The following is a 23,667-nucleotide window of genomic DNA, read 5'->3' on the forward strand; positions in this document are numbered from 1 at the left end:
TGTTAGGGAGTGTTCTAATTTCATTCTTTTACATGTAGCTGTCCAGTTTTCCCAGCACCACTTATTGAAGAGGCTGTCTTTTCTCCATTGTATATCCTTGCCTCCTTTGTCATAGATTAATTGATTATAGGTGCGTGGATTTATCTCAGGGCTTTCTATCCTGTTCTGTTGATCTGTATTTCTGTTTTTGTGCCAGTACCATATTGTCTTGATTACTGTAGCTTTGTAGTATAGTCTGAAGTCAGGGAGCCTGATTCCTCCAGCTCCATTTTTCTTTCTCAAGATTGCTTTGGCTATTCAGGGTCTTTTGTGTTTCCATACAAATTGTGAAATTTTATGTTCTAGTTCTGTGAAGAATGCCATTGGTAGTTGGATAGCGATTGCACTGAATCTGTAGATTGCTTTGGGTAGTATAGTCATTTTCACAATGTTGATTCTTCCAACCCAAGAACATGGTATATCTCTCCATCTGTTTGTATCTTCTTTAATTTCTTTCATCACTGTCTTATAGATTTCTGCATACAGGTCTTTTGTCTCCTTAGGTAGGTTTATTCCTAGATATTTAATTCTTTTTGCTGCAATGGTTAATGGGAGTGTTTTCTTGATTTCTGTTTTGGATTTTTCATCTTTATTGTATAGGAAAGCAAGAGATTTCTGTGCCTTAATTTTGTAGCCTGCAACTTTACCAAATTCATTGATTAGCTCTAGTAGTTTTCTGGTGGCATCTTTAGGATTCTCTATGTATAGTATCATGTCATCTGCAAACAGTGGCAGTTTTACTTCTTCTTTTCCAATTTGTATTCCTTTTATTTCTTTTTCTTCTCTGATTGCTGTGGCTAGGACTTCCAAAACTATGTGGAATAATAGTGGTGAGAGTGGACATCCTTGTGTTGTTCCCGATCTTAGAGGAAATGCTTTCAGTTTTTCACCATTGAGAATGATGTTTGCTGTGGGTTTGTCATATATGGTGTTTATTATGTTGAGATAGGTTCCCTCTATGCCCACTTTCTGGAGAGTTTTCATCATGAATGGGTGTTGAATTTTGTCAAAAGCTTTTTCTGCATCTAGTGAGATGATCATATGGTTTTTATTCTTCAATTTGTTAATATGGTGTATCACATTGATTGATTTACGTATTTTGAAGAATCCTTGCATCCCTGGGATAAATCGCACTTCATCATGCTGTATGATCCTTTCAGTGTGTTGCTAGATTCTGTTTGCTAGGATTTTGTTGAGGATTTTTTAATCTAAATTCATCAGTGATATTGGTCTGTAATTTTCTTTTTTTGTAGTATCTTTGTCTGGTTTTGGCATCAGGGTGATGGTGGCCTTGTAGAATGAGTTTGGGAGTGTTCTTCCTCTGTTCCAATTTTTTGGAAGAGTTTGAGAAGGATGGGTGTTAGCTCTTCTCTAAATGTTTGATAGAAATCGCCTGTGAAGCCATATGGTCCTGGGCTTTTATTTGTTGGGAGATTTTTAATCACAGTTTCATTACTTGTGATTGGTCTGTTCATATTTTCTATTTCTTCCTGGTTCAGTCTTGGAAGGTTATACCTTTCTAAGAATTTGTCCATTTCTTCCAGGTTGTCCATTTTATTGGCATACAGTAGCTTGTAGTAGTCTCTTAGGATGCTTTGTATATCTGCAGTGTCTGTTGTAACTTCCCCTTTTTCATTTTTAATTTTACTGATTTGAGTCCTCTCCCTCTTTTTCTTGATGCATCTGGCTAAAGGTTTATCAATTTCATTTATCTTTTCAAAGAACCAGCTTTAGTTTTATTGATCTTTGCTATTGTTTTCTTGTTTTTATTTCATTTATTTCTACTCTCATGTTTGTTATTTCTTTCCTTCTACTAACTTTGGGTTTTGTTTGTTCTCTCTCCAGTTCCTTTAGGTGTAACTTTAGGTTGTTTGTTTGAGATTTTTCTTGTTTCTTGAGGTAGGATTGTATTGCTATAAACTTCCCTCTTAGAACTGCTTTTGCTCCATCGCATAGGTTTTGGTTTGTCGTGTTTTCGTTTTCATTTGTCTCTAGGTGTTTTTTGATCTCCTCTTTGATTTCTTCTGTGATCTCTTGGTTATTTATTAACATATTTTTTAGCCTCCATGTGTTTGTGTCTTTTACGTTTTTTTCCCTGTAATTTATTTCTAATCTCATAGCATTGTGGTCGTAAAAAATGCTTGATATGATTTCAGTTTTCTTGAATTTACCAAGGCTTGATTTGTGACCCAGGATGTGATCTATCCTGGAGAATGTTCCATGTGCACTTGAGAAGAAAGTGTAATCTGCTGGTTTTAGATGGAATGTCCTATAAATAGCCATTAAATCTATCTGGTCTGTTGTGTCATTTAAAGCTTGTGTTTCCTTATTAATTTTCTGTTTGGATGATGTGTCCATTGGTGTAAGTAAGGTGTTGAAGTACCCCACTATTGTGTTACTGTTGATTTCCTGTTTTATAGCTGTTAGCATTTGCCTTATGTATTGAGGTGCTCCTATGTTGGGTGCATATATATTTATAATTGTTATATCTTCTTGGATTGATCCCTTGATCATATGTTGTGTCCTTTCTTGTCTCTTGTAACTTTCTTTATTTTAAAGTCTATTTTATCTGATAAGAGTATTGCTACTCCAGCTTTCTTTTGATTTCCATTTACATGGAATATCTTTTTCCATCCCCTCACTTTCAGTCTGTATGTGTCCCTAGTTTGAAGTGGGTCTCTTGTCGACAGCATATATATGGGTTTTATTTTTGTATCCATTCAGTGAGCCTGTGTCTTTTGGTTGGAGCATTTAATCCATTCACATTTAAGGTAATTATCAATATGTATGTTCCTATTACCATTATGTGAATTGTTTTGGGTTTGTTTTTGCAGGTCCTTCTCTTGTGTTTCCCACTTAGAGAAGTTCCTTTAGCATGTGTTGTAGAGCTGGTTTTGCGGTGCTGAATTCTCTTAGCTTTTGCTTGTCTAAAGCTTTTGATTTCTCTGTCAAATCTGAATGAGATCCCTGCCAGGTAGAGTGATCTTGGTTGTAGGTTCTTCCCTTGCATCACTTTAAGTATATCGTGCCACTGCCTTCTGGCCTACAGAGTTTCTGCTGAGAAATCAGCTGACAAACTTATGGGAATTCCCTTGTATGTTATTTGTTGCTTTTCCCTTGTTGCATTTAATATTTTTTCATTATCTTTTGTCAACTTGATTACTAAGTTTCTTGCATGTTCCTCCTTTGGCTTATCCTGCCTGGGACTCTCTGAGCTTCCTGAACTTAGGTGACTATTTCCTTTCCCATGTAGGGAAGTGTTCAGCAGTTATCTCTTCAGATATTTTCTCAGGTCCTTTCTTTCTCTCTTCTCCTTCTGGCACCCTATGATGAGAATGTTGGTGTGTTTAATGTTGTCCCAGGGGTCTCTTAGGCTGTCTTTCTTTCTTTTCATTCTTTTTTCTTTATTGTGTTCCACAGCAGTGAATTCCACTATTTTGTCTTCCAGGTTACTTATCTGTTTTTCTGCCTCAGTTATTCTGCTATTGAGTCCTTCTAGGGTATTATTCATTTCACTTATTGTATTGTTCATCTCTGTTTGTTCTTTAATTCTTCTAGGTCTTTGTTAAACATTTCTTGCATCTTCTTGATCTTTGCCTCCATTCTTTTTCCGAGGTCCTGGATCATCTTCACTCTCATTATTCTGAATTCTTTTTCCGGAAGGTTGCCTATCTCCACTTGATTTAATTGTTTTTCTGGGGTTTTATTTTGTTCCTTCATCTGGTACATAGTCCTCTGCCTTTTCATTTTGTCTGTCTTTCTGTGAATGTTCCACAGGCTTCAGGATTGTAGTTCTTGTTTCTGGTGTCTGCCCTTTGGTGGATGAGGCTATCTAAGAGGCTTGTGCAAGCTTCCTCCATGAAAATCTTGCTTTAAATAATTCTTTAAAAGAACTGTAGAAAGTTCTTCGAATGGACAACTGCACTTTAATGTCACATTTTACAAAGTAACCCCTAGGTGGCGGTAAACTAATGTATTTTGAGCTTTTTCATACAAGGATAAATGCTTTTTAAAGTGTCCTTCTGAAAGAGCTCTGTTAATCAGCGATCTTATTTGAGACCCCTAAAGTGTTTTTCTTTTGCGTTTTCAGCAGCTTAAAAGAAATTTGTGTTTAAATGTGCCTGTGTAAAAATTGGCAAGTTGTTTGCATAATTTTCATTGTTAGTAAGACCTCTCTATTGAATAAGCTTTCTTTCTTTTCTTTCTTTCTCTTTCTTTCTTGCTTTCTTGCTTTTTCCCTTTCTTGCTTTCTTGCTTTCAAAAAGGAATATGCTATTTTTTTAATTGAAATATAGTTGATTTACTATTTTATATTTGTTTCAGGTATACAGAATGGTGATTCAATATTTTTATAGATTATACTCCATTTAAAGTTATTATAAAATATTGGCTATATTTCCCTGTACTGTACAATATATCCTTGTAGCTTATTTATTTTATACATAGTTGTTTGTACTACTTAATCTCCTACCCCTGTTTTACTCCTCACCCAGAGGATAAGCTTTTTTAAAACATCATTAATGTATTTGCATATGCAGCTGAATTTCAAAAATGGCTTGAGTGTACACTCAAAGAACAGAGGTTAGCCTAAGGACATATTTAAGATAACATGATTGTTAATTGAACTAAATGCTAAGTAAGGATATATTCTGTGAACTTCTGCTTGTATATAACATAATGAAATTCTCTACTTCCCAAGTTTACTTGCTTTGTCATTGGAATCAAAGCAAAGCTATGTAGCTGTGGTGCAAATAAAACCCAAATCATGTAGAACTTTGTGGTTCCTGTGCAGAAAAAATGCAGTAGGTCCTATCTACAAGAGGAATATATGTATTAGGTAAATCTGATTATTTTTTATTAAAGCAGAGGCTGTAGGTACTGACTTCAGGAATTTTATGTGTTCATGATTGTGGTTTTCATTTTTAAGTTTGCATCTGGTAATCTTTATTACCTAATATTTCAGTTGGAATGCAATGATGTTGTCCTGTTTTGGCGAATACAGCGAATGCTTGCTATCACTGCAAATACTTTAAGACAGCAACTTACAAACACTGAAGGTAAGCCACAGAAGGACCACTTTCTAATTTGACATGAAAAATAACAGTAATAACATTTCACTTTAAATAGATGGATGCCAAAATATTTCCTGAATATTAGATTTATTAGAAGACCAAAAATTATAATTTGCCTTTAAAATAGTAATGAAAATAAACCATAATTGAAAAAGATGGGAGATAAACATACCAGGAATCTTTCTTCATTACACAAAAACTCTGTTAGGAAAGGACTCCTAAGCATCACTTAGGTTTTTTGGGGAATCTGTACTTCCATTAAAATATTAGGGCTTAAGAATAGGACTTTCTCTGAGGATATGTGTTAGGTTCATATTGATAAAAGTACTGCATAACAGGTAGATATTCTCCCTATAACTGAGAAGTCTGAACTTAACAATAGATTTATCGTGATGAGAAAAATAAGAACTTGCTCTCCATATATTGTTAATTTTATCATCCTTGTGCATTCATAAAAATCATGCTTCTCATATTTCTTTATTTGCTTTAAACAGTCAGGCGATTAGAGAAAAATGTTAAAGAGGTACTGGAAGACTTTGCTGAAGATAGTGAGAAGAAGGTAAAATTGCTTACTGGTAAACGAGTTCAGCTGGCTGAAGACCTCAGTAAGTAATCCTTCCTGCCCTCCATCTCACTGCCTTTTCACCTTCTGCATGTCCATTTATTTCTCCATCTCATTTTAAACTTACAGAAAAGTATGTACAAAGAGCTTTTTCCCCCTGAACTGTTTGAAAGTTGCTGACCTGAAGTTCCATCAGTTCCAAGTACTTTAACGTGTGTTTTTTAGAAACAAGAATTTTCTCCTAGCAACCATCAAAATCGGGATGTTAATAACACCGATAAATTACTACATCTAATTTTCAGACTCCGTGCAAGTTTAACCTGTTGTCCTAATATTGTCCTTCCACACAAAATGTTCCATATTCATCTTGTGCTTTCCCTGACCAAGCTTCCCTTTTTGGAGAATGATATTTAGAAATCAAGAACTAGGAACCAGATATGTTCATTATTATTGAACTATCACTGTTCCCAGACCCACTCGGTGGAGCGAAGGAACAAATACCATGTGTGTGCGTGCGCATATATACACACAATTACATCTGTATTTCTAATCATATGTATATATCTGTATTGAAAACCATAAGTTGACACCAGTGCTTTCCATTTTAATTTAATAATACCGAGTTCATTCTAATTTCTTCCTTTTCCTTATTTGTAATTCCTTTTTCTGACAGTGATAAATCTGGCTCTACGTATCTTTAATATATTTCCTTATTTTGATCAGTCCTCTTATATGTAACCAAACTTGCTACTGTCCCCTTCATTGCACAAATGTCCTTCTCACCCAGCTCGGTTCTTATCGCCCAACTCCAGGCCACTACCACAATACCTTACCCTGTGTTGACACCCTTTCCACCTCATCTAGGCTCTGACATTCTGTGCCAGGTTGCCCTTCCTAATGGAGTCCTTTATACTGAGCTCATGCTCTGACACTGCCAGGCATCTCTCTCTCTCATTCTTCCTACCCCCTGCCCGGCTACACGAGGACTCTTCCTCACCTGAAGCCCAACCGTGCTTTTGTAGAGATACTGTTTTCATCTTGCTGTGCTTTGGCCGCCTGCACTGACTCTCCTCCTACACGGATCCTCTCCTCACTGCTGGGCAGGTCGCGAACACCCTCTTACACCTGGTCTGGCTTTAACACCTATACCAGGGTGATATGGCTCCTCACCTTCAGCCCCCAACCTAGCTGGGCCCTGTTAGTCACTTTGTCACTTTGTTTTTGGGGGCTTTGGGGGGGCGCGGAGGGACATTTGGTTCTTCTTTGAATGCTAGTGAATTCCTAGCTTTAAGATGTTTGGATTGCCTATTAAGATTTACTTAAATACTTGAGAACCGAAGGAAATCAGTGAGAAGTTAATATTATTAAATAAAAATGAAAATACTGGTGGTTAGTGCTTCTGTTTGAGTTTACCTTGTTATGAGTTTCCCTTATTTCAACTTAATGAAACAGTATTTTTTACTTTCAATGTGAACTTAAATTTACTATCTATGAATTTTCTGATATCCAGAAGGTAGCACATGCTCAACCAAAAGCAGTTCTTCACATTTGAAAACAGTTTCTAAGCTGAGTATTTAGCACTACAATACAACCCCTAGAACATCCAAGTGAAACCGAGCAGCGCTCTCCTGGCTCCTGCTGTGCGCCAGAACACCATGTGCTCCTCCACTGCTTGTCCTCTCTTTCTCTCTCCTCCCTACTCTCTCAGCTTCCTATTTCTTTCTTTTCCTTTTCCTTCTTTCTTTAGGTGATCTTTTTTTTGAAACATATCTCACTTTAACTTCTATTTCCATCGTCTGTTGCAGTTCTTCCAGTTTTTTCATGCTGCCTTGGTGGTGTAGTTAAGTCTGTGCTAACTCATAGAAGGCCTGTGCTTAAATCTGAACTACCATGTACTAGCTATGTCATCTTAGGCAGGGTATCTTCCACAGCCTTAGCTTCTTTGTAAGAATGATACTATAATAGTTTTCTTCTTACAAGGTTGGTAGGGGAATTGGTTCAGAAAAACATTTGGAAGTTTCTGGTTCATAATTTCATGCTAAATTAGTACTGTTACAGGAAGAGATGTGTCAGTATCACAGTGTATACAGATCTATTTCTTTTGTATCCCTCGAGACATAGTTATCAGACAGTGAAATACTTCCATGTGTTCTACCAGCATATACATTTTTAAGTGATTGGAAAATATGTCTTTTCTCATGTTTTATAATAGAGTGTTGTGTAACCCCATCATTTTCTACTCCCAATTTGATTGTTTAAGGAAAGTGTATTGCTAACACAAATTTGTGCACTGTCAAGCCAAGTCTTATGTTTTCCTGAGAAAGTACCCATATGACTCCCTTGAAATGATTTACTACTTTTGTATATATATAATTATTGTCGTGTTAATGTACCAAATAATGTCCTTGGAAGCAAGTGTTTGACCAGTGACTCAGCCTCATCAGTCACACTAAAGGAGATGAGCCATGACTTTGTCCATTAGTTGAAAAAAAATCTTGAGAGTACCTTTTCCTTACTGTTTATGTTCAGTCTAACACTTGCGAATATGGTCATGGATACTTTCAGCCAGTAAACTGTCACAGTTTAATGGTTACTACTGTCTTACACAGATCAAAGTTCCTAGTATAGCATATTCAATTAGAATATGGTAAGTCGGTTAATGAAATTTAGAGAAAGGGAGTCAGAGTTTTTGTTTTTTTGTTTTTACTACAGTTTCAAAATGGTACAGGGTAGATTATTGTAGAGATTGGTAGAAGTTTGATGCATCATATATTTTGCCAGTTTTAAACGTGCCCAATTTCAAATCATTTCACCACTTTACTTTGGGGATTCTTTGACTGGTTGTCCTTTAAGATGAGTACATAAGTAGTACGGTATTCTCTCATATTCTGGAGAAAATATACCGTGTTCAATATTGAAGTGAAGCCACAAAGCTAGAGTTAGGAAGATGAAAGAAATGAAAGAAGAGCTTGCCTCTTCTAGTTCTAGGAGGCTTATGAGATGAGGAGGCATACAAGGAACTGGGACTCTGGAGATGCAGTGGATTCCATAGGTGGAGCAGGGGAAGGTCAGGAGGAACCTGGGACATCTTAGGATATAGAAAGTAAGGAAGTAGTTGAAGGATGATAGGGACAGGTCAACAAGATACAGAAGCCAATGTGCAGAGGTTCCTGTTGGCCAAAACTAGGACAGTTTGGGCATCAATATAAATAAATAAGGAGTTATAAATTATAATCCATTGAATAAAACAGGAGTCCATAAATTGCTAATTATATAAGTAAATGAATAAAATCAGTGATGAGGAATGGGATGTTTGTATAATCACACAAATTGTCTCCATGCAAAATAATTGAAAAGGAAAAAAGAATAACTTTAAAGTGGGGAAGCCTGGTAATAACCACCTTAATCAAGTGGTCACAGTAATATTATCAGTAGTAGTCAAATCAGAACTGTGTGCCACCTTATGGAATGCAGTGAGAAGAACCCAGCGTCACTTCTATGATTTTCTTACCTTCAATGTATAACTTAAATTCAGTCATAAGGATACATCAGAAAAACCCCAATTAAAGCACAGTCTACAAAATAACTGGCTTGTAATCTTAAAAATGTATCAAGATCATGAGAGACAAGGAAAGACTGAGGAACTATTCCAGGTTGAGGGAGACTAAAGAACAAGAAAACAAAATACAATGCGTGATCCTGAACTAGGTCTTTTTGCTCTAAAGGACATTCATGGGACAGTTGGTGGGAATCTAAGGGTTACATGGTAGTAATACTTCATTGTTAATTTTTAAACCTTGTTAGATTGGGATTATTTAGGAAAATATCCTTATTTGTAGCTACTACACAGAATATTTGGGGCTTGTGGGGCATAATGACAGTAAATGATTCAGGAAAAATGTTCTTTGTAGCATTCTTACAACTGTTGCCTAAGTCTGAGAAAAGGGTAAAAAAATATTAAATTTTGTTTTTATAGCTGATAATGGATCAGGGATCATATGAAAATAATTTAGAGATAATGAGACTTGAAAACATGACCTCTGAAGATGTTGAAAGACTGGGTTGCCTCATGGACAGTTTAGTAAAATACATAGTTAATCTTTCCACCTTATTCCTTTTTTGCATTGTCTAGTCATACTCAGAACTGTCTGGTGTTTAAATATGTTCACTATGACCTTGATGAAATTCTTTTGATTTTATAGTGAATTTTATCTCAAAGGATTTTTTATAGATACTTAAATACAGGATTAATTTAGATAAAATCTATTTGGATTCTCAGCATTGTTTTTAATAATGTGTCCAATGTATTTACTGAAACAGACCGCAATTTTAAAACGCTTTCTTTGAAGAGGAAAAAATTGGCATGTTACAGCTCAATTTAAAATGTTTATTTCTATAATGATCTGCTTATGATTTATAAGATGTATTTTATGATTGTCATTATATAAAATAAGTAATAGTGCTAACATCTCACAGACTTTTTTTTGGAATTTATTCTCCATCCCAGCCTGGAAACTGAGTGTCTGACACTGGTAACAACTGCTAGTAATGTTGCTAAACTGAGTTTCATCAGAACAGCATGGGATTCTTTTATTGTTTGCTCTGTAAATATCATATCAACCTAGCTTACTGTGAGTTTTTGGACCTTGATATCAGTTGCATGGGGTTTAGAGCTTAGGTTTCTTTTTTAACTCTTGTTCACTATTTCCTGTGTACATAATCAAAGAATCGCTGATACCCAGGAATTAAAGGGGTATTACCAATCATTTAGATTGTTCTCTTCTTATTTTACAATAAATTCCTTTTCATTTTTGTATCGAAACTTGAATCTATTTATGAATATAAATTAATATTTGAATAAATTTCCTGTGCCAGATATTAGGTTATGTGTTTAACATGCAGTCTCATAGGTATAGTCATTTTTCTCATGTTATAGAAAAAGAAACAGCAGCCTAAGAAACACACAGATAGTAACCGGTAAAGCCAAGATTTGAGCCCAGGTCTTTTAACTACTCTGCTGAACTAATTTGAGAAGCAAACCCCAAGGTGTTAGACAATATAATTATATAAAATGGTCTTTTATATTTGGAGGCTCCCATAGTTAACAGTGTCCTTTATGGAGAGGGTCAAAAAAGACATACATGTTAGTTATGACCGTGATAATCATCATGATCATTATCACCCTCTGTACTTCGTACACTAAAAAAACTTTGCAGCTTAAACTTTCAAACAATATGAAAACTTTGATAGCATTAGAACATCTGGGTAAGAGAACACAGAAGTGTAAATGAAGCCAGTAAACAGATGGAAGGAAGTTAATTTTCTTTATGTGACTTGTTAAATTGTCTTGAAGTACACTCAATTGAATTCCGCCATAGGTAAGTAGTATCAAAGTTGCCCAAAATTCAGACACAGCTTTTCAGTGTGGTGTGTTTGTACTTAGAGACTTAAAATCCAGCTGTAACAGATGCAGAATCTTTACTTGAGCATATGGCTGTTATTCTAAGTTGAGGCTTTTTGTCAAGCTTGTCTGGGAGTGTTGAAATGTTTTATAATAAACTTCAGTGTATTTCTTCATATTTCTTGTACTTTACATGAAGAGAAGATATGCTTCAGTCAAAACCGAATATTTCATATTTACATCTATGTCATTTACTAATGAAATGTGAAAACAGTCTTAAACCTTTTTACTTGGGCTACCATTACGTAGGCTTATTTTAATGATAATAGTTTGATGTCCTCAATGTTAAAAACAGTGTAGCTTAAAGGGCTGGTAAATTAGAATTTTCCAATATCCGCAGCTTTTTCTCTCCCGTGGTTAATTTGCTCTGCTGACTCTCTACACGAGGTGGCAACAGCTGGCCTTTTTACTGGAGGTCCGGGGATTAGAGAGGCAGTCGCAGCAGCATGCTCGGCCTCTTGCCTCTGTTGACTGTTCTTTATTGTTTGATGCCTGAGCATCTCCCAGACAGCCGGCAATTGTTTCTGAAACTAAAGTTTGTTTCTCTTGGCCATATACAATGCTGGTGGGGCTTGTCTTTGTGTCTCCTTACTTTCCCAGTCTCCTCTTATCCTCCATCCTATGCTTTCTCTTGATAATTAGAATGGAGGAAAGATACAGGCTTTCTATCTTAGTGTGCAGGAGATTCAGTTTTGATGCTAAAAACTTAGAAATATAGATGACAGATGGAAATTTCTTTTTTCTCTGAGCTACCAGGTAGTACCAGATTATTTTTATAATGAAAATTTTGTTTGTTCTTCATAATTAACGTACTAGTGCATTTTTTAAATTATGGTTATAAAAAGGGAGTAGAGGCAGAATGATCCAGTACTACCATTTTATAAGCTAAGATCAGAAGAGAAATGCACCTTAGCTGCTTAAGTTTAAGAAGTACCTTTGGGCTTCCCTGGTGGCGCAGTGGTTGAGAGTCCGCCTGCCGATGCAGGGGACACGGGTTCGTGCCCCGGTCTGGGAGGATCCTGCATGCAGTGGAGCGGCTGGGCCCGTGAGCCATGGCCGCTGAGCCTGTGCGTCCGGAGCCTGTGCTCCGCAACGGGAGAGGTGACGACAGTGAGAGGCCCGTGTACTGCAAAAAAAAAAAAAAAAAAGAAGAAGAAGTACCTTCATTATCTCTGAAATATAATTCTAGTTTATAAGAGAGTTAAGAAATGTCTTCATGCCATGTTAAAACTTGGATAAAAAGTAGTCAGGAAATATCTAGATGGGAGAAGCTTCAGCAAGAATAATTTAGGAAAGAAAAATAGCAAGATACTCTCGAATTTAATTTTCATTGGCTCCTCCACATTCCTAAACTTCTGCCGTACTTGCGGAATCCTTGAGGGCCTTTATGGATGAAACCTGTGGCCACGAAGTAGTGTGAGACTGAAAATTATCCTAGAAAGATTATTGTACTCAGAATCTGGAACTTAAAACTGTAGAAAAGGGAAGTCATGTGTTTAAACTATTTCTCCCGAGGTAGGGCTACGGCATGCGTATTTTGCCAAGTCTCCACAGGCGATTGTTGCCACACACCGCCACCACCCACTCTGCCCCCGCACCAGTTCTCTGGAGAGTTCTTCATGCTTACAGCGGCACAGTCTGTTATTTTTATTAATGGGCATGAAATCGATGTATATCTTCTTTTAGTAGAGTCTAATAAATCATGTGACTATTGAAAATTTGTTATTTGAACTATTATCTATAGTAGCATGTTCATTTGTTTCTGTAGACATAACCAAAGAAAGTGAATTTTAAAGGGATTTAAAGGAGGAGAGGGTAGCATTGAGTTGTAGAATTCTAGGTACCTAGGCAACTGTAAAAACCATAATCTCTGTGGCATCATTTATACCTACATACTGTGATTGTGGTTTTTTGGCCAGTAATTACAGGCACTCAGTACTGCTTTCTCATCTCTCCTGGCTTCTAGCACACTTCTAAGCAGCCTTTCCCTCTTTCTCTTTTTTTCTTATGTCTCTCACTGTGCCTTCTTATACATCATTATTATCTCTTGGTCCTGAGCTAGTGTTTTTCCTCCTCCCTGCTTATTTAACTTCCTTCAGTGGTTAAAAACCTTACTGAGGTACTGCCAGTGTTGTTTAATTGAGCAGAAGGCAGGCTTCCCACTATAGACAACTGTAGATCAACCAAAATAACCAATTTAAGAAAAAAATTTTTTCATGTCTATTATGATTGATCTATTCTGCCAAAGCCATTTGCTTCTTTCATAAATTCACTATATTTTGTATGTCGTAGTGAATGTGTTTGCTGAATGTTGGATCATGACGTTTTAATACAGGCTCTTCATTACCCCCTTCTCTTAACTTAAAAAAGAGGGAGAAGAAAGCTTTCTTCCACTCTGTCTCACCAGAAAACTGCCACCTCATTTCTCTTGTAGAGCAGCTCGCATTTGCTACATTCACCCCTGTACCCACACATTCCTTTGCTGGCATCTTGCGACTAGCTTTCATCCCTAGCAGAACCACTTCTTACTTCTTTCTAGGTCACCAGTGATGTCCTAATCCCCGGTCCACCCAGTTCACCGAAACACTCATTTTTGTGTGTGTGTTTATTAGGAATTTTTAAGTCGATTGGAATATTTTTATTCTATTTGACATTTATGCACTTTCTGGAATGGTTAGTAGAAGTGAGTATATTTGAAAAATGGGAAGATTAGAATGTTTCTTTTCTTCACTACAGAATAAATAGCTTTCTGTTTTATGTTATCAGTGTTTGAGCTCTTTAAGGTATCTTCTCAGGCTTAAAGTGATTGAATTTTTAACTTCTGCCTTTGTGGAATATTTTTCCTAGTAAGGTGAAATTGACAAAGCAGCTAAGGAAGAGAGTGAAGGATTATTTTTACCTTGAGTCTGCAGAGATGAAGTAGACTCTGCCTTTGTGTTGCAGTCCAAAAAAGGGAGAGAGAGTGAGTTGACACAAAGAATAAAGTAATCCTCAGGGAGAGTCCTGTGTGTTAGAGGAGTAGTTATTTACATGCGCAATTCCACACGGTGAGTCCGAGTTTTGTGCTTTCCAGGTTATTGATGAGAAAATTCAGACTCAAAATGGGGCTTTTACAATCAAGCACATTTTTCATGCCCTAAGTCTGTCTTTTAAAGACAACATTGACGGATATTGATAAACTGGTACAAGATTAAAAGGATATTTACTTCTCTGTAATCTTTTACAGGCTACTGTTATTCAATGCTTTACTAACAAGTATATTCTTTTTGCTTTAAACTCACATTTTAACTGATTAAAAGTGAGAATAAAGATAGGAAAGGGCTGTTCAGTAATTTATGGATTGAATTTTTTGTTGATCATTTTAAAGTGGTTTCTATTTATGTGTTATGTATTATGTGCTTGTGTGTATATGATTATGTATAAAAAAGACAGTGCACATTTTTAAAGCTAGAAATGAGGCTGTTTTTCCCTTGTTATTAATGCTTACCACTCCCTCAGTGAGACTTTAGGATGAAATAATATCTTTACGTTTTGGATTAAACTTTGATTTGTTTTATTTTTTTAATTATGTATTCTCTCCATTCTAAGATGGAAAAAGATGGAATCTAGTTATTGAAAACTAAATCGAATTGCAAAACAATCCATTGATCTGTGGAACAGTATATTAAAAAATAAAATTAAACAAGATATGAATACATTTTTTAAAAAAGAGAGAACTGTCTTGAAGGACAAATTGATGCACACTGAACTGGTAACCTCTGTGAAAGAGGGTTCTCAGGATAGTTGCAGGAGGGGTTGAGGACAAAAGAAATTTTAATTTCTTTACCATTTTATACAGTTCTAAACTGTTTCTTTTTCCAAATGAGCATAATTCAAAATTACCTTAGAAATTTCATATTCTTAATTATCACATTCATAGAAATGATTAAGCTGATTAATGATATGATCAATTTTAAAAGTGACTGATATCTTCCCAAATAACCTCTTGGTAATTGTGACACCAAGAGACATTTCATGGGGCCACATAGTAATTGGTTATCATCGTATCATCCTTTGTGGTTGGGGATTCACTTTGAATTCTTCCTATCTCTAGTAACTGCCCCTCCTGGATCTGTCACCTGTGAATGAATTGAAATCTTTCTTGAACTGGTGAAGTTTTCACACTTGTGCAGCCCATTAAAGATAATAGATTTTCTCTGCTTCGTCGTTACCTACTGTGTATGGAATTAGTCCATTTTAATTTCTCTTAGAAGAACTTTTTCAGTCTGTTCCTTAGTTTTAATCTTTTGAGTTAGATCTTTTTTCTGGGCCAAGGAATTCAGGTCTTTTTTTAGTCTCTCCTTTTATTGGTACCACTTCATATTCTGTGTCATGTGTACCTGTCTTCACCCAGTACAACTACCAGAATTTTAGGTGTTTTTGTTTTAATCTTTTTTTATCACAAAACTAGTGCATATGCATTGTATAAAGTTAGAAGATATAGATGGCAGAATTTTTTAAACTATTACCACTGCCGAGATATAACCACTGTAACATTGTATTCTAACAAAATTTTTAATGGGATCTTAGGGACATAATTTCTGTTACACTTTTGGAACACATTTTTCATGAAGAAATCTTGGGCTGGCTTCCTCTTATATCCCAAATCTTCAGTTTGTTGTCATTGCTCCTATTTCTGGTTTCTCATCTATCAGAGTAGGCTCAATTTCTCTTCCTTTTCTTCATACAAGCTTATTTCAAAAAGATTCCCTGAGAGGAATAAGCAGCATTAGTAAAAATAAAACCTATGGTACCCATTGCTTTAAATAGGTCAGGGATTCCAGAGGCTATATAGTAACAAAACATGTACTAAAAATCACTCTGCTTTTAAAGTTAATCTCCACCTGTATTCAGGACCCTGGCACTTCCTATATGTACTTGTACCTTCATTATGTCTCTCTTTCTTCAAAGATGCTGAAATCATTCCTATCTTAAAATTACTAGATTGATTCTTCTGTGCACTCCAGCTGCTTTTGATCATGATTCTCTTTTACACAGGAAAACTTATTTTCCCTTAATAAATTTATTTATTTATTTTTGGCTGCGTTGGGTCTTTGTTGCTGCGCACAGGCTTTTCTCTAGTTGCAGCGAGTGGATGCTACTCTTCGTTGCAGTGCGTGGGCTTCTCATTGTGGTGGCTTCTCTTGTTGCGCAGCAGGGACTCTAGGCGTGCAGGCTTCAGTAGTTGTGGCACACGGGCTCAGTAGTTATGGCTCGCAGGCTCAGTAGTTGTGGCGCGTGGGCGTAGTTGCTCCACGGCATGTGGGATCTTCCTGGACCAGGGATCGAACCCATGTCACCTGCGTTGGCAGGTGGATTCTTAACCACTGCACCACCTGGGAAGTCTACAGGAAAACTTTTGAATATTTGGCTGCTGCCTCTACTTTAAACCGTCCACTCTCTTCTTAACTTTGTAATCTTTTATTCTCACTTCTACTGAGATTGCTGACAATCAGGAAAGCAATGAGCCAGGCAAGCATTAGGAATAGAAAGTATTCTCATGTAACTGCATCATTTGGTACTTTGGAATCCAAATTAAATCCTGTTTGGAACTCTATATATGTGCTTTAAATTTGTATAGAGCTTTGCACTTTACACCATGTGTTGTGTTTTTCTTCTAAAGGCGTATAAGGCTTGTAAGTTATTATCCCCATTGTTCAGATGGGGAAGTTGATGTTCACTAAGGGAAATGATTTAGCCAGTTACATAAATATTTATGGCAAAGCTGGGGCTAACAACATGTGTCAGAGATAGTATCTTTTTAGATTTGTTTTGGGATTCTGTTCATTTTTAGTCTGGGTTTGTGCTAGTGGTGACTGTAGATAACCAAGTTCATATAGTTTGGCTTCCTTTTTTATATTATTTTCAGTGTGTTATTTTTAGAGCCTACTCTCCTAGTTCAACTAATCATTAACTCGAGAACAATGAGTTTGTCTCCTAAAGAAATGTGTAATGGTTTCATTCTTCAAAAAAGATAACCCAGGCTTATCCATCTATGCATTCTTATTGCTATTTCAATTTTATTTCTTTTCTGTAGAAAAAAAGAAATTGTGATTTATAATTTAAAGGTGATTTTCTAAATTACTGAATGCATGAAATTAATTCTGAAGCTGCATTTATGTCTTTGAGCCTTATTCTGCCTTATGGAACCAATATCAGTAATGATATCAATTTATAGGGTTATAGTGAGAAATAACTGAAAACATGAAATCAGCCTAAAAAACACAAATACCTATTAGTTCTCCTTGTGATAAGATTAATAATACTTTGTCCTTATGTAGCATCTTATTTAAGAGATATAATTGGGGCTTCCCTGGTGGCGCAGTGGTTGAGAGTCCGCCTGCCGATGCAGGGGACACGGGTTCGTGCCCCAGTCTGGGAAGATCCCACATGCCGCGGAGCCATGGCTGCTGAGCCTGCATGTCCGGAGCCTGTGCTCCGCAACGGGAGAGGCCACAACAGTGAAAGGCCTGCGTACCAGAAAAAAAAAAAAGAGAGAGAGATATAATTGTATTCCATTTTTGTTTTTCATCTCACTTAATTCATAACTTTATTAAAGTCTGCAATTTTTAATTCCATACTTTTTTCTATAAACTTTCAGTTTGGCTCATAAATCAGAATTACATTCTCCCTTCTTGTATTATTTTCTTTTACTTTTAAAATTACATTAATGAGCTGACTGTTTAAGAATCATTCTCATGATTCATTCATCTGTTACACCTCCTTTTTAAAATTTCAGCACTGAAGGTCTTTTGACAAACCAATATTTATAACAGTTTGACAGCAGGATGAGGAACAGCGTTTGTCTTTGTAACAGCTTGAAGAAAGACCCTTTCCAGGACCCAGTCATGCAGTTACAATCTTGACCTCTTTCTTATGCTGGGAACATACATACAGCGGCACCTCCCATGTGTTTTCTTGTCCCATTGACTGTCCATTCACTTCCCATCTGTTTTGCAGTCTTAAAGGAACAGAAAGGGCCCTCTTCTTATAAATCTGTCTTTTCAGGTGATAAATGATGTCCTGTCTCTTTAAGGGCTGCCTGGGTGATTTTCCTTCTCTTAAAATGTTTCAATTTCCCTCCTAACAAAATTCAGAGTAAAATATGCTTTTAAGAAGAGGAAAATAGAAAAGAAAAAAATGATTAATTATTTTAAAACCTTAATTGTTTGGGACTGAATATTTTACTGGTCATTATGCTAACGCTTTTTTAGCTTTCCCGATTACTTACCTATATCATAGTTTTTAAATTGTAGTGATATTTAGGTTTTTTTATGGGGAGAAAAAGAAATGTATTCATTTTAAAGTAGCGTATTTACTTAAACTTTTTTGAGAAAAAAATGTATCATTAATGAGTTACCACATAAAATAACTATTTTTTCATCATAATATGAGTTGATAGATATAATGAATATGGAATATTTTATGGACTGGATGCAGAATAAAATAATTCACAGGAGACAATTATAACCTTACGGTAGAATCTATCTAACATTCACATTTAAAAAGACGATCATGAATCATAAAACTGTATGATTTTTTTCTTTTGCTGAAAATAATGACTTTAAGTATAGATTTTTATATCATTGAGTTTTCCGAGAATTGAGCAGAAATAAAAATAATTTTTTTTTTCTCTCATGTAGGGATTATTCATAGAAGGTTAAATGTGACAAATATTGTCCTCCCAAAATGTTCTTAAATTACTGATTTAAAAAGTATTACCAGTATAACAAGATTATTTTTAGAATATTATAGTATATTATATGAATCAGCTACCTAGTGGTATATCTTCTACAAACTAGCTTGTTAGTTTAATTCCCTGCCTTATTCCCCAAACATTTTGAGGCAGCTTGTAAAGATCTACCCTGTGCAAAAAGTAAAAATACTTGAGTGGAAAAATTGGGTGGAAGGGAAGAGAAAATCCAGGCAAGTGAAATAATGTGAAATTTGGGATAAGATTGGTGCTCAAGGGTTCTGCGTACTTTGCTATGAGCAAGCTGCATATCTGGCCCTGAGCTTCCTAGTAGTGTTACTGAACTGAACTCTGGTCCACTCGCCCTATGCACAACAAAGCCAATCAACTGACAGTGGGCTGTGGTGAAGGAAAGTACAGCATTTATTGTAGGACCCCAAGCAAGAGCAGGCAGCTCGTGCTCAAAAGACCTGAACTCCGTGCTGGCTTTCAGGAACGGTTTTTAAAGGCAACCATTAAGTGTGAAGTTCACAGGGTGACTGATCAGCTCGTGGACATTCTTCTGATTGGCTGGTGGTGAGGTAACAGGATGATGTTTAGGGAATCTCAGTCATCAACTTTCCAGTTCCAAGAAGTCTGGGGTCTACTTGCTTGCCGACAGCATGTAGTCACCTTCCTCCACTGGGTGTGGCGTCTTAGTTTCCACAGAACAACAAGATATGCATCAGATTGTCATCTACATCCCTTCAAGAGGAACTCGGAGTCCTGTGACTCTGTTCTAATCGTTAACTGCTTGAGTCTACTCTTTGGAACTCAGGGAAGGTCAAACACGAAACAGGGGACATGGAGGGCCTTGTACCTGGGGAATGCTCCGTGAGGTCCTGCTCGGTTTCAGTCCCCTCTTTTCTTTGCTACTTCTCAATCTTCAGGGGAACAGGGACGGGACAAGAAAAGGGATAAAGTTTCGGGTAGAGAGGTTAATCATAAGCCCTGCAGGGGAACTTCGTTTTAGGGGGAGTTGGTTTCAGTAGCTGATGGAAAATGGAAAACAGAGTTGATTACATGATTTATGGTAGCTCTCAGACAACAGCACAGCAGTTGCTTAGTTGAAGCATAGATATACCTGGTACACACACCTGAGAGAAAAGTCACTAGTCCTCATAAGAGGAACACTGAGTTATATGATATACTGAATCAAATGACTGCACATAATCATGAATTTCATGGGGCTCTTTATTGTAACATTCCTCAGTGTAGGCCAGTAACAAGCAATTCTGGACAAAATCAGAATGATGCCATCTAAATAAATAGCTATTTGGTTTGGCCTATCTAAAGATGAAATATATAGCATCTAGAGAAATAGATGAATTATATATCCCCCATACAATTTTCCATAAATGTGATTTCTTCTTGCAACTGAGCCTTTTAATAAGTATCAGGTAGCAGAGAAAGTTCAAGATTTTACACTGATTGACACTGACAAGCGCCTGGAATGGTGTGACTGTTGGTTAAGGGCAGATCCATAAGAACAAATAGCTGAGATGAAATTAGGGTTGCCATCTATTTATGAAAGCTTAAGGGCCTAACCAATATAAAGGCCTGGCTATAAAGCTACTCTTTGTTCATCCATACTAAAGTCTTTTGGAGACTAGGCTTCAAAATTCAAGAAAGTATTTTTTAAGAGGTTTTGATTAGCCAGAAAGGAGCCTGGTAGAAATGCTCAGTTAAAGTTGTTTTTAAAATTTAGGCTGAATTTATTCACAAGTCACTTTGAGTTGTTTATACATTCAGCAGACATAAATTATAATTTACTTCACAGACTTTATTATGGCAGCTTTCTTTCTAAATCATATTGTTTTGGGGTCTGAAATAGCAAATTTTTAAAATAATCATCTCTAATGTTTGGATTAAGTATTGGTTAAGTCAGATCACTCACCAATAAATAAATGAATGAGCAATGAATGAATATTCATGGACATCTATTACATAGCAAGTGCTGTAGCACTTGCTGAGTGATTTTAAATGACAGGCTTTTTTGTAAGTAGGTAATTCATACAGTCACACGTTGATTCCTGGGGGAAGAAAAACAGTATAAAACTGATCTTTCTAAAATGAATTCTGTAACCCTATGAGAATAATATTATCACTTGTGGTTGCATTTTTTACTAGGAGCTTAACATCAAATAAAAAGATACTAAAGAACAAAGAAAAGACCATTTACAAGTTTTAAAAGGTACAATTAAAACATGATCAGTTAGAATAGTACATTTCAGTCCTAAATTTTAAAGTAATATGGGCTTTTTTTAGACTGATTCCCTCATTTTAGAGATAAAGAAACTAGCACCGTGATTTGTCTACCGGGTCTAAGATTAAAGGCAAAACCAGGACTAGAAACTTAGTTCCCCTGATCACGTTATCGTATACCTGTTAATACATTATGTTCTCATCTTGATAAAAAGTCATATGAAATAACTACTCCATTGATTGTTAGGGGCATTAGACCAGGGATTCCTAACTTTTTTTTTTTTCATCAAACACTCCTTTCATTATTGTATACTCTTGTGAAGTCCATGTTTTATAAGATTTGTCTACAATGCACATAGTTTTACTTTGAAACATAAAATTGCAATTATATCTTTAATCAGCCTAAATAACTAATTGTTACAAGAGTAGATGTAATTCTGGCCCAAACAAAGATATCCATTTGAACTTTTGAAACAATGGAAATAACCCAGAGAACTCTATTTCCACCTCACAGACTCCTGGAAGTCTGGGACCCCACCCAGCTTTACAATTACTGTCCAAGTCTCAAACAGCTTTCCAGGACATAGGAAACGATGCCTCCTTCTTCTCTAACAAGCAAAAGTATACTGTTTGTCTTCATTAATGAGTCTGTTTAAAAATAATCATACCTATTTGTAGGGAAAAAACACTACAGGGCCAAGATTCAGAAGATAAGTGTTAGATTTAGCTATACATCTTTGATTCTGTATCTCTGGCTCTTCCTTTCAGCTGTAAGAGGTGTACATCTTTTCTTGTGCCAAGTCTAAGATTTCGACTGTAGTTTTGAGACTCTTGAATTTGGTCTATTATTCACTTTTTTCTGTTGGTTTTCTTTGCTTGTTTCCCTAGATGATTCCTTTAGATACTGAATTTCTAAAGAGTACTTACAGTGTAATTGTCTAATGAAAAGCAAGCCTGTTTAGGAGCAACATATATAACATAATAATAAGAAGTGTTCCTTCTTTTAGTGAACAGCTTTTTATAGCAAAATCTCACCTACAAGGTGTCCTCAAACTTGGTACAAAATGTGTATGCAGTATGTTATGAAGCAGTTCTGTTAAGGTACATTTGGATCTTTGGATGTGTGGTTTGTTTAAAATACACTGCATTAGTAAGTTTGCAGCTCGTTTCTTTATGCTTTCTCTAAAAAGATCAAAAGCTGTAAAAGGTTTATTTCAGTTCATGTGGCAGTGTTTTGTGTGTGATTCTTTGTTCCTGTTCTAAACTGTTATTAACCACTGAAGTGAACCTTCTCCCGGGTTTGGCCTTTTGGTATTCACAGTGTATTCAAATCCTAATTACAGATTAGTCTATATTTGAGACTTTTAGAGCAAGTATCAGAAGTCTCAAAAAAAAAAATGAGAGTAGCAGTATCATTTCATGTGGCGATAAAGAGACCCAAAACATGAATGAGTGTCAAGTCATCCGAAGAAAAGAAAAAAGAGAAGGAACTTCATTCACTGAGACTGACGGTTTATGAGTTGGGGATTATGGGAATATTCATGACTCAATCAAGAAGCACAATGAATTGATGTTTGAAATTGTTCATCTTTTAAGTAAACATTGGACAAATGGAAAGTAGACTCAGTATTCACTACATGTGGAATTGGCTATTTCAGTGTAACAAAAATAGCAGTTTGTTAATCCCTTCCTGAGTTGGTTTAGTTTATCAAGTAAATCACAAATTTATAAGAATTCTTTAACTATATAAATATTTATTGCAAATATTTAATAGAAAAAGGAGTTTGCTCTATAATTAGCCATGCTAATATATACACATTTTTCTGTGGGAAAGTAAGTTCTAATGGTGAAAAAATTAAATACCATAATATTTGGGGATTTGAAAACACTGTAATAGTGAAACATTAATTTGGAAGAATCAGAAAGTGTTAAGTGTTAGTTGCTAACATTCCAATTTGATTTTTATACATAACTCAGTTTTCTGTGCAGCCAGGAGGCATAGTTGGTATACAAGACAGTGCTGGAATGTTACATCAGAATTTAAAATGAATGAATTCAAATATGGAAAATAATGCTGCTATATTATTTGTAATATAGCTTCCTTGCAAAGCATGAAATCATGCTTGTGTGTGCTTGTGTAGTCAGCATATTTTAGCCTTCTTAAGGTGCAATAATTAAGTTGTCCCTCACCCCACCCCCTGTTCCCCCCCGCCCCCACAAAATGCTATTGTGTTCTAAGACCTGAGTATTCTCTGTTCCTTGGTGCTTTATGTGGTTCAGGTGACCCACCAGCTTTCCTTGATCTTCATTGTCAGTGTATACCCTGCCTCCTGTTCTCAGACTTGCTCTAGCTCTTGTGATCCTGGCATAACATCCAGGAAGCATGTTAAGTGCTTTTTTTCCCTTCTTGATAACCTACAGCCCTCATTTTCCATGCCATACTTCTGGGAACTTCATTTATCAAATATTTATTGAGCATATATAGCGAGTCAGACATTGTTGTAGACACTGAAGATGCTAAACGTTTTGGGGCCAGTTTCCTACTCTTATATTGTTC

The 23,667-nt window shown here is 36.1% G+C and overlaps 1 protein-coding gene across 6 annotated transcripts in view; it reads left to right on the top strand.

Annotated features, from left to right (window-relative positions):
* The window catches only part of OPA1 (OPA1 mitochondrial dynamin like GTPase), a 92,285-nt gene that overhangs the window by 63,288 nt on the left and 5,330 nt on the right, over positions 1 to 23,667 (top strand). For all 6 annotated transcript variants that reach the window (XM_060150307.1, XM_060150309.1, XM_060150310.1 and 3 more), the window contains 2 exons: positions 5,003 to 5,096; positions 5,606 to 5,716. In XM_060150307.1, coding sequence (XP_060006290.1) covers positions 5,003 to 5,096; positions 5,606 to 5,716 — 205 coding nt within the window. The remainder of the gene's footprint in view (positions 1 to 5,002; positions 5,097 to 5,605; positions 5,717 to 23,667) is intronic.

The sequence above is a fragment of the Lagenorhynchus albirostris genome, chromosome 5 (assembly GCF_949774975.1).
Source record: "Lagenorhynchus albirostris chromosome 5, mLagAlb1.1, whole genome shotgun sequence".
NCBI classification, from domain to species: domain Eukaryota; kingdom Metazoa; phylum Chordata; class Mammalia; order Artiodactyla; family Delphinidae; genus Lagenorhynchus; species Lagenorhynchus albirostris.